The sequence below is a fragment of the Mauremys mutica genome, chromosome 5 (genome assembly GCF_020497125.1).
Source record: "Mauremys mutica isolate MM-2020 ecotype Southern chromosome 5, ASM2049712v1, whole genome shotgun sequence".
In the NCBI taxonomy this organism is placed as follows: Eukaryota; Metazoa; Chordata; order Testudines; family Geoemydidae; genus Mauremys; species Mauremys mutica.
In genome coordinates this window covers 100,518,328-100,530,907 of record NC_059076.1, presented here as the reverse complement: position 1 = coordinate 100,530,907, position 12,580 = coordinate 100,518,328, and the positions used below count along the sequence as shown (strand labels likewise).

Genomic DNA, 12,580 nt, shown 5'->3' with positions numbered 1-12,580 from the left:
CCATACTGGGTCAGACCAAAGGTCCATCCAGCCCAGTATCCTGTCTACCAACAGTGGCCAATGCCAAGTGCCCCAGAGGGAGTGAACCTAACAGGTAATGATCAAGTGATCTCTCTCCTGCCATCCATCTCCATCTTCTGACAAACAGAGGCTAGGGACACCATTCCTTACCCATCCTGGCTAATAGCTATTAATGGATTTAACCTCCGTGCATTTATCTGTTTCCTAGAGACTGGCTCCATGGGGTCCCTCACAAACTGAAGACGGTTACTGTGGGTTTGTCTTTAGTATAGCTTATGTACATACTCCACGAACTGAGCATTTGAGCTTGTTCCAGAATCTGGGATAAGCCTATGTTGTGAAAACTGAACGCCTCCCTCCTCTCCCGGAGCCTCAGCATGCCACGTCCAGGAGCGGCCCTGGACGGCGCTGCAGTGGCGTGGCTCTGGCGGGAGCTCAGGTCCTGCCGGTCAGCCACAGTTCACAGCCTGCCCCCTTAACACATGGCTTTGAGTGGGAGGAGCTCAGGCCCCGCCCGAGCCACGCCCTTTTAGCTCTGTCCAGGGCCACTCCTGGACACGGCACGCTGAGGCACCGGGGGATGGGGGAAGGCGGGGCCGGGGGGAACCTCCGACATTCTCATGGGGGCCCCTGTGGGCCCCAGGGCCTGGGGCAAATTGCCCCACTTGCCCCCCCTCCGGGCAGCCCTGGCAGTCTTAATCATAGGCAGTGCTATCAATTTCCCCCTATAATAATGAAAGGAAAACAGCCCATAGCCTTGTCTAAACTGGAAAATGTTAGGGTTGTAAGTATCTGCTACCCCGTCACACACCTTGTGCAGACACACTAAATTGCTTGCACTGATGTGCAAGTGTTGCCAGCACTGTGGTAGTTGGACTGGATGGGAGAAAGCCTTACCATCTTTATTGTGTGCATTGTGTCACTATGCTGTTGCAGCACAAGTGCTGGTCGTTTTTGGCTGCAGTGTTACCACTGTTCCTCCCTGCATAGTTCCTTAGTGCATCTGCAACCCTCTCAGTGTCACTCAGTGCAATGTCACCTGTACTCATGACTACTAAGTAGTTTTGAGCTACTGCTGCTTTGGCATATATGCATATGGGCTGATTTATCAAGTGCAATATATATAATCTTAAGGCATTTTAATTACAAAAATAAATAATATATTAAAGCAATTTCAGTGCAATTTAATATTATAAAACCGGCTATTTTATATAATGAAAAGTGCTAACCCATACAGTGGACATTTAAAAAAAAATGGGTACAGTACTTTTCCAACATTGCTCTCCACCGTTATTTCCATAAGCCCCGTCTTCAGGACCTGTTCTGGGAATTGTGGAATAGTTACCCAAAATGCATTTGGAATGAGTGCTGTGTCTGGGCCTATTGAACAGGTTTATGTTAGCCATATGGCTACTGTTAATTAACTACTCCAGTAGAACTCTCTAGTGTGGACAAGTATCTATAATAGTGTAATTTATTAGCCATCATGAGGCAGTTTTTATAAACACAAAAACATGCTACAGAGAAATACATACATGTCTCCAGATATAGATATGATGTCATTTGTCCTAAATATAAATAAATAAATAAATAGTACGTTTGTACATGTTAGCTACTGTGTCACATTTAGGAATAATCTGTGTTCAATCTCCACTTGTTTTAAGGAGCTACATTGTTAAACGAAGTTGCTATTGATTTTGATGGATCTGCTCAGAAAATGTTATTTAAATCTATATATGCACTATAGTTCCCTATGAAAAGCAATCATGTCATCAGTCCTGTTGTAAGTGGTAAATTCAATGTATGAATACACATTCTTTTATTTTCTATCAAAAGCTTTCTGAAGACTTCATTATATTACCAAATACCGTCTTACTGGTTTGTCAGACCCATTACAGTGGTGGCCCAATTGTGTCTACCACGATTCTTTAATTAATCAGTGCTGAAAGAGCATCTGGGTTATTATCTTTATTTAAAAAAAAATCTAAGGAAATTGCCTAAGGACTGAAACAACTTAACTGTTAACTTGTTCTGAGTTGAGGGCAACAGCAAATCATGTTTGCTGTATGTAGAGCTGCATACCAGACCCCTATTTAGGTAGTAAAAACAGCTGCACTTAGTTGGATAAAATATTCACTTCCTTTGCATTTGTGTATTGTTAATGGGACATATGTTGATCTCCCCATTCCAGAAAGAAGGAGGGACTCAACAGCCTTCTCAACACCATTTCCCACCTGAACCTAGTGGACCCTTTTCGGCACATTCAGGCTCACAACTGGGGAGGTGGAATGGACAAGGCTAGATGGATGATTGGGCAGGGGGAATGCACATCTTCCTTCCTCCAGGCCTTCTAACTTTACCCAGAAAACATAAAACCGCACCATTTCTAGGTAGACCCTTCTGGGAGTCCTAAGAGCTCCCATAGCATGGGGCTAGTGTGACTCCAGTGGAGCCAGTGGGGAGCTGGCAGATTACAGAGGCAGCACCCAAGATCTGCCAGGTTTGGGGACAGACTGTGCACTCTTTTCTGTGGGAGGGTAAACTGCCTTCCTCTGAGTAGACAGTGTGGGAAAATCTCCATAAGGAATTCATGGAGAGTCTCACCCTTCAAAAAAAAACAAAAAACCCCTGAAGCTCTTAATATGGGAGGCAAGTGAAAGGCAAAAAATGTTTTTTTAAAGTTTAACAAATTGTAATTAAAAATCTGTCCTGTTATAATATATTGAGTTAAAAGGTATAACCCTGGCAAAAGTAACAACAAATACGTATTGACATGCCCTCTTCTCTGTTCATTATTATTCTTGTTATTATTGTATTGTTTGTTTAGCATTGACAGTGTGCGCCTTAATGGGATAATGTAGTCTGAAAATTTTTTTCTATATTTCCTTGAAATTTATCTGTATCAAAAATAACTGATAATCTGTCAGTGTCTCCCCTCTCCTAGTATGCTGCCATTTTAGTGATATAGCATCAAAATAATAAGTTCATTCACAAGTATTTATATTATTATATAGGTAACCTATTTTCCTTCAATAAGAACATGACATAAGTGTCCCAATGACTACCAGAAGGCCACCTCCCTGGAATTACGCTGCTTTCTGTAACCCATCCTAGGTCTCATAGTTCAAGCTAATCATTGACAGGGCTTTTACGATCACAAGCTTTTACTGAAGCTCTGATAAGACACTGCAGCAGTTAGTGGCAAATGAAGGCAGGCTGTGCAGCAGGGGACTCTATGGGATGAATGGATTTTCTCCAGCACCAGTGAAAGAAATCTGACTTAACACATACGCTATAGAAGGACACAATGTGTGGCCGAAGACTGAAGAGATCTGTTGCTTTTTGGGCATTTGTTTTCATAAGGACAGTTACCGGGCTTGCCGGAGAAGGAAGATCTGTGTGGAAAAAGGACCTTAACTTCAGTCCTGTGAATGGCACTCAGATGTTTCTGTATGACACTTTCCCCAAAAAATTTCTTTGGGGAGTAGGCACTGGAGCATTTCAGGTGGAGGGCAGCTGGAGGAAGGATGGAAAGGGACCCTCAATATGGGACCACTTCGTTCACTCAGATTTCAGAGATGCTGCCAGCATAGATGACTCCAGCAACAGTTACGCTTTTCTGGACAAAGACTTGTCAGCTCTGGATTTTTTGGGAGTTACTTTTTATCAGTTTTCAATTTCATGGCCAAGGCTCTTTCCCGCAGGGGTGATAGCAAATGCCAACGAAAAAGGACTCCACTACTACAATACTCTCATTGACTCTCTAGTCCACAGAAATATTGAGCCCATAGTAACTCTGTATCACTGGGACTTGCCTTTGGCACTGCAAGAAAAATACGGGGGGTGGAAAAATGAATCAGTAATTGACATCTTCAACGACTATGCAACTTTTTGTTTCCAAATTTTTGGGGACCGCGTTAAATACTGGATTACAATCCACAATCCTTATTTAGTTGCCTGGCATGGGTATGGTACAGGTATGCATGCACCTGGCGAGAGAGGGAAAATAGCAGCTGTCTATACTGTAGGACACAATCTGATCAAGGTACAGTACAACCAGGTTTAATCTTAACAGCTACAGCACCAACATAGAAAGTAGCAGGGGAAAAACTAGTATAATTGGCATAAAAGAGATCTAGGACTGGTGAAATACTAAGAAACAGTCTTCTTTTGTTTTCAATATTTATTTTACTAGTCACATCAGCCAATTAACTGTATACATACACACACTTTTGTATATTTCAATATTTATTTTACTAGTCACATCAGCCATTCAATCACTATTTATTTATTTATTTATTTATGTATGTAAAGCAACAATTTACTACTTTAGTTCAATTACTATTGCCTGCAAAGTATGGTTATTCAGAAGCTTTCTTTCACAGCCTTTCCATTTAGTCCAATAACAGCTGTTGCTCACATGTCCTGATTATTATTTTTATTTAAACCAAAGTTTTCATATTTGTATATTTAACAAATTCTTCCAGTAATAGAGTTTATATATAAATAATTCATCCCAGCCTGGTAAAATCATATTGCAAAGTATTTGATATCTACTGATATAGCAGGCTTACCAATTGTATTTATTGTTTGAAGAGAAACATCCTCTATCAATATTTAAGAATTTTAAAATGACATTAGCCCTGTATTACTTTCAGCTCTTTAGTTTTATTTTATGTTATTTTATTTAGCAGTAGTCTTCTCATGAATTGCACACCCTCTGGGCTCAAACCTACCCTCACAGACTTCAGTGGATGCAGGATTGGACCCTAAATTTGTGTGCTGTAATATACATCTTCATATAAGTTTTTGCCACTGTTTATTGGAGACACAAAAGTTAGGAGGAAGAAGACAATGTACCAGGTTACAAGTAGTTAAAGTGGGTCATATTTTTAAAATAACAAGTGCAGGAGAGGTCCAGAATAGCATCCATCAGTACCACAAAGGAAGTAGAACATGCTTTGAGATTATTTCAGTGCATAGAAATGCTAAAAAAGGGTGCCTGTCCACATGCTTTATGTGTCCTTGATATAACTTAAAAATGCATTCTAAGTACAATTTGAGATGATAAAAGTTAATGTCAAGGTCATATTTAGCATTTTTCATCAGTAGATCTCAAAGTTTACAAAAGAGGTCAATATTATTATCCCCATTTTACAGATAACCCACAGCAAATTCCCATCCTACTCTAACAGTCTCCCACCATTATCATTACAGTTCACCCCAATACTACCATATATTATGAATATTATTCATATAGGATTTTCAGAAGTGATGTGTTTTAGGTTGTATCAATTTTGTGTTTTCCAATTCAAGACATCTTAAAGAGGCTTGATTTTAACAGGAGTGCTTAGCATTTTCTGAAAATCAGGGTTTGTTAAGGTATCTCAAGTTGAGTACCTAAAATTATTAGTCAGTTTTGAAAATATAGGACAAAAACAAGGTGAGTGTGGTGTGAATGATGTTGCCATCCTGGTTATATGACTTAGACAAGGTAGATACTCATAACTTTTTAAAAAACAAAGACTAAAGTGGAACTGGGAAAAAATAAAATACTAAAATAAAGGAAAATAAATTATATCCATGTCCAATGACCTCCTAATTAAAGAAATGCACAAAGTGGAAAATAGCACTGGTGGGTTGTATAAATTTATTACGGCCAGCCATATTCGGCAACCCATACTCACCTTGAGTGATACCTTACATAGCAGATAGCTTAATTGAAATTAATTAAACTACTCACACGGTAAGGTACTACTGGACTTGAGGAAGGTTATTGTAATCTGGCCCTAATTAAATTTAGCGTTGTTTGAGAAACAGTCCCGAATGCATCGCTATCAAAAGAATAAAATATTGAAATATGGTATCTATGTGTTGTGGGCACCTCTGAATTTCACCACCCCTCTCCCCAAAAAAGGAATTGGAACTGTTGGATTTGGAACCTGATCCAAAGCCCATTGAAGTACATGAAAAGACTTCCATTGACCTCTGTGGGCTTTGGACTGGGGCTTTGGTGGCAGATGTCCATACCAAAACCTCATGTTTAGACTGAATGTTGATAGGACTACATCCCCATGCCACCCGAAGCACATTAACAAATCCACCCATGATATGTTAATCAGAAAGAACTGGTTTAGAATTGTCTGGATAAGCTAATCTGGCCACTATAGTATTCTATTCTTCTTCCTTTTCCTTTATGCTGCTTTTCCTGATGAGGGTCATGGCGGCAGCATGAAGAGTAGGGAAGACCAAACCTCCCTTTCCTCTATATTACTTTAGGGAAACCACTGACTAGCAGCTGCAGAGTTCTTCTTTGGAAATATATGGAGTATCTTTATATATAATCTCTCTCTGTATAGAACACAGAATACAGTATATACTGTTTTATTATATTGCATAAATAAAACATATATGTGTACAGATTATTACATATATATGTAATAAATATACAGAGAGAGGGAGATTTTATACAGAGATACTCCATATATTTCCACAGAAGGATTCTGCAGCTGCCATTCAGTGGTTTCCCTAAAGCAGTGGCTTTCGACCCTTCCAGATTACTGTATCCCCTTCAGGAGTCCGATTTGTCTTGCATACCCCTAAGTTACACCTCTCTTAAAAACTATCGGTACTTTCTTACAAAATCAGAAATAAAAATACAAAAGTGTCACAGCTCACTATTACTGAAAAATTGCTTATTTTCTCATTTTTACCATATAATTTTAAAATAAAACAATTGAAATATAAGTGCTGTACTTATATTTCAGTATTTAAAGCAATATAAACAAGTCATTGTCTGTATGAAATTTTAGTTTGTACTGACTTCGCTAGTGCTTTTTATGTAGCCTGTTGTAAAACTATTCAAATATCTAGATCAGTTGATGTAACACTTGGAAGACCTCTGCGTACCCCCAGGAGTACATGTACCCCTGGTTGAGAACCACTGCCCTAAAGTAATAATATAGTGGCCAGATCAGTTCATCCAGCGAATTCTATACCTGTTCTTTCTGATTAACAAATCCATCCAGGAAGTATGTCAATGTGCTTTGGCTGGCATGGGAATGTAGTCCCAACAACGTCCCATCAAATAGATATGTGTTAGCTTTGAACAAAAGTCTTAGTTTATTGTAATTGTGCAGCACTCACCTGTGCAGCACTCACCTTTGCATAAATTAATCATAGTTCCCTTTACAAGAGCACTTTTATGTTGTGTATAACTTATATACCCTGTGTTGAATCTCACAGAATGACAAAAATGATTTAACAAGCCATAAACCAGAGGTTGTCTGGACTTTGGATTATTTTATCTATTCTCTGAGAGATCTGAAAGCTGGTGTCTGTGTTTTTCTCCCTCTTGCAGAAGGTTGAAGAAATTTTTCTTATTTGAATTGTGGCAACAAATGTAACTGTCAAACTATGGAAGGTTTGAGAACAAAAACATAATATTCAGACTTTTGGGTTGGTTTGAGGAAATAGCGAATGCAGCATAGAGCCAAAAAGCAAACTGAAATGAAACGTGTTCTAGAGCCATAGATAGAGTTGTGTGTTTCTCACTTTGCCTATCTGGAAAGGGAGGACTGCTAGTTATATTCTCCCTTCTAACCCAAATCATCTGAAATCACTTCTGCGTGGGGATCCGCCTGCATGGTTGGGAGGAGAATAGTTGATACATACATGCATGGCACAGGAACAAGAAGCTGTTGTAAGTTAATACAGATGGAATCTGCAGTAACTAATATTCTTCCCTTTGCACAGTTTGCAACCTCTCTGGAGGGAGCGTCACTGGCAGCCAAAGTCAGAAGAGAACCTAGCCACACAGCTTCTACAAAAGCCAGGCTATTCAGGAGCCACAGAATACAGGGAAGGCTGGGCAGCTCACTCACAAAAAAAGAGATCGGAGTGGATCCATGAGTTTAGGGGGCAGAAGCCCAGCTTCTTCTATAGAGGGGGCAGATAGCCCACAATGAAAGAATTAAATGGAAATTTCAAATTCAAACTCATGTTTCCACTTCCCTATATCCACTCTTACATAGAGGGTAATATTTTATTTTGGTTGTTTTTGAGGGCCTGAGTCTGCTACCATTGAAGTCAATGGCAAATTTGCTATTTACAGCTTATAAAGTACTTTAGGATCCACTTAGATAGCAGGCTCTATTCTACTGCCTAATTGTTATTGTTAATATAATAAGATGCTACATAAAATCTTATACCATTCAGACAGTGATGGTCAGGGTGGGGTCCTTTTCCCTTCTGCAGATAAAGGAGATCACACTTCACAAAAGCATAGTACACCTCTACCTCGTTATAACGCCACCCGATATAACATGAATTCGGATATAATGCGGTAAAGCAGCACTCTGGGGAGGAGGAGGGGGCTGCGTGCTCCAGTGGATCAAATCAAGTTCAATATAACGCGGTAAGATTTTTTGGCTCCCGAGGACAGCATTATATCGAGGTAGAGGGGTATAAAATCAATTAATGATTCACCTTAACTTATCATGAGATATGTAAGAACCCTACAAAGGAGACCCAAAGATTATGAACTAACTCCTAAGAGAGCCATTCTACAAGGGTAGGGAAAGACGACCTCCATGCAGAGAAATGAATGGAGGTTTTTTTTTTTAATCCAATTAATCTGGCAAAATGTAAAGAGACAGAACAGTGTGATTCCAAAGGAGTTATACCAGGGATTCATCTGGCCTGTGTTACTGTTTTCTCTGGGTCTGATAACATTCCATCTGTTGCTCTCCTTTTTTGCTCCCTTTGAGATTGGTGGAGATCACAGAAAATACAGGGTAGGTTCTATCTGCCATTCCTGCTTGGAACCTGTGCTCTCTGGTTAGTTCTGCTTTTGCTGAGTAACAATGGGGAGGGGAACATTGTAGAAGAAAAATTATTCCCAGACCCTTTCCTCCTGCGAAAAGATCATGAGCGGGGTCCCCCATAGTAAGGAAATCTCCACAAAGATCTTCTCATGGACACTTCTTCACATCACCCTTTCTGCGGAAAAGGCAACAGGGCCCTCCCCCATACCTGGTGTAGGGTGACCAAATGTCCCGATTTTATAGGACAGTCCCAATTTTTGGGTCTTTTTCTTATATAGGCTCCTATTACCCCCACCCCATCCCAGTTTTTCACATTTGCTGTCTGGTCACCCTAACCTGATGTATCCTTAGGAATTCATGAGAGATCATCAATGTAGAGGCTCAGACCTAGTCTGCTCTTAAAAATTATATCAATCTAACTATGTATCAGGGCTGTGAAAAATTTAGAGCCCTGAGTGCCATGGATAGGTTGACCTAACCTTCAGTGTAGACGTGGCTAGGTTGAAGGAAGAATTCTTCTATCAACCTAGCTACCACCTCTCAGGGAAGTAGATTAACTACATCAATGGAAAATCCCCTTCCAACAATGTAGGAAGTGTCTATGCTATAGCTCTGCAGCAGCATAGCTGCAGCACTGCAGCTGTGCTGCTGTAGTGCAGACATAGCCTCAGTGCCCTGGCAGCTTGCCCCCCCACTCCTTCGCAGCACCCACACTACCAGGAGTTTCCCAGAGCCACTGCTGCCTTTGGGACTTTTGGAAGGGTCTCTACTGAAAAGCCCTAGGCTTTATTATCTTTCCAAATTAATTTTCACAGGGGGAATAATTTGCATCTCCACCATATCCACCTAGATGCTCTTTACCCGCCCCCCTGCTCCAGAGAGACCTCCACAGAATCCAGGAATTAGATACGGTGCCACAGGGAAGGAGGGAGGTTTGTGTGTGGCACCAAGCATGGATCTAGGCAGGGAAGTCTGGTCCTGCTGTTTGCTGGAAGAGCTTGGCATCAGCTTCTCTGTTGGAGAAACATTACAACAGATTAATAGTTTTAAATTAAGTGCCAATGATTTTGTTTGCCTGTGTGAAATAGTAATCTATTCTTTTTCTACCCAAATGTAAATGTCGTTAAAATCTAATAGACATTTTCTTTTCAAAGAGATGTTGTCATAGGCAATAGGATATATACAATCATCATATAACCTGATATTAAAAAGAACAAATATTTAGAAGATAATTGGAAAATAATGGGAAAATAAACATTTCTGTTGCAGAAGGATGACTCTGGAAACCAATTCCACAGCCAGATCATTAAAAATTAAGACCCAATCTGGCATGGGTTCTGTGGGCCAAGACAGGGATCTACAAAAAGTAGGAGCCTAATATTTAAATATAAGTGCTTACAGTTTGGCATCTAAATCCATATTTAGGCATCTCAGTGAACTTTCAGAGGGGCTGAGTTGGCTTGCGCTGAAATCAAACAAGATGTGGGTGTTAATCACCTCTGAAAATCAGGCCACTTGTTTAGGTGTGTAACTTTAGCACAGCCAAGTTTGCAGATTTGACCCTTGGGATTTAATCACTTCTCTCCTATGAGGACAAAATCCATCCATAGTTATCAGGGCATCTAGGGCACATTTGATAAGCTTGTCTTATAATAGTTAAAAACTCTTGTTTCTAGCACTTAGTTTACAGAAGTTAATATTACAAAACTAATAATACATACGTGTGTGTATATATACATGCTATGCAGTTGCATAAGACTTTTTAAAGTTTTAACAACCCAGTTTGTTTCATTCCCTTTTTTTCTTCTCTTTTAAAACATTGTTTTTTCTTTTTTCCAACCAGTGTTCTGATATGTAACAGAGCCCTTATTCGGGGAGGTGTGCAAGAGGCCAAAATTTGGTCCAACTTCAGTCAGTGGAAGTACTGTCATTTATTTTAGTAGTACTAGGATTTGGACCTAGTTAACTATAATACATTGTCACTTGATCCTTTAGTTCTTCCTATTCTCTAGAGGGAAGCTACTTCAGATCAAACTCCCTTACCTAAAATATCAATATTCAATACTCATTTGCCCTTACATAGCATCTTACACTCAAGGACTTCACAGTGCTTTGCAAAAATTTTACTTCTCTTAAGTATTTCTAATGCACCTGTCACTGTGATATCTAGGAACCAAAATCAAATAACGCAAACATCAATAAATTAAGCTTCATAGCACCTCTGTTATTTATTCAGACTGCCAGCTGTTTGGGGCAGGATCTGTCTTTCATAGTTGTGTGCACAGTCCAATGGGGTTGTGCCATAATACAAATAATAAATTATAATAATATTTAAGTATTATCTACATTTTATAGTTGGGGAAACAGAAGCATAAAAATGTTAAGTAATTTATCCAAGTTAATTGAGTGGTAATCATCTGAGCAGAGAACAGAATCTGAAGGTTTTGGTCTGCTACTCACACCACTAAGATATTGCCTCCTTCATTGAGAAATGCAATCTTAAGCCTTGATCCTACAACCTGCACTGTCCAGGTGGACTCCAATACTGACAAAGAGCCCATTAACTTCAAAAGCCATATATTTGTATTTTTATTTCTTAAATATTAAGAGCCCTGGGTGATAAGACTATTTCGTAAGTTTTTGAACACACAGATTCAGTTTGTCTGTTCCCATATGATTTAATTCAACTTATTTTCCTTAAATTGTTTGAAAATCATTTGAATGCAACATATTCAACATACTACACATTTAATAGTAAGAGTCTGGAGCCTCCACGCTGTGCTGGAATGGGTGGAACTCTCCACCTGTGTAGAGCCCCATTAATTAAAATGGGTTTCTACAAAGGTTCAAGCATTCAACCATGTGGAGCAGCTTGCAAGATTAAGGTTCTACCACTACTGAACATGTAGTAGCTATCACTGACAAAAAGCTCCTTGAACTGAAATCTAATCAATTTTGACACACATTTGCCTTTCTTCCAAAATGAAGTCAAACGGTATGTCTACACTGGCAGAGTTACATCACCAGCAGTTACAGCACCACTCAGTGCTGAAGGGAAACCGATGTTGTGTGTTCACACTGACAGCTGCCTGAGCAATAGCGTGTTCACACTTGTGGCCCTTGCAGTGGTATTCGGAGCAGTGTACTCTGGGCAGCTATCCCACAGAGCATGTCTTCCTCTTCTGCCGCTAAGAGTTGTGGGAAGGTGGAGGGGGGGTCGCAGGGCATCCTGGGTCCTGTCCTGTGATGCATTGCTTCGCATCTCAGCAATCCCTGTGCTTCCGTCCTCATTTGGCGCCATCTTTCAACAGTTTGTGTACTGCGCACTCTGCCTCTTCAGTCTGCAGGAATGGATCCTGCACTGTTCACCAATATGCTGCTCGTTCTCATTAACATGTCACGAGTGACAGTGGAATTATTCCTTAAACTACAAAGGGAAGAGGAGTTCGACATTGATCTTGCTATGCATAGTAGCTACGACACGAGATTGCTTTTGGCATTTATGGAGGTGCTGACTGCAGTGGAACACCGCTTTTGGGCTTGGGAAACAAACACTGAGTGGTGGGATCACATCGTGATGCACGTCTGGGATGACGAGCAGTGGCTGCAGAACTTTCAGATGAGGAAAGCCACATTCATGAGACTGTGTGATGAGCAAGGACTCAAGAATGAGAGTTGCCTTGTTGTTGGAAAAGCGCATCGTGATTGTATTGTGGAAGCTGGCTACTCCAGAC

General features: G+C 40.2%; 1 protein-coding gene across 2 annotated transcripts in view; it reads left to right on the top strand.

The window, feature by feature from the left end:
• Window positions 1-12,580, top strand: part of KLB (klotho beta) — a 64,635-nt gene that overhangs the window by 16,532 nt on the left and 35,523 nt on the right. For both annotated transcript variants that reach the window (XM_045017770.1, XM_045017771.1), the window contains one exon: window positions 3,036-4,066. In XM_045017770.1, the coding sequence (XP_044873705.1) occupies window positions 3,329-4,066 (738 nt within the window). In that variant the 5' untranslated portion in view covers window positions 3,036-3,328. The remainder of the gene's footprint in view (window positions 1-3,035; window positions 4,067-12,580) is intronic.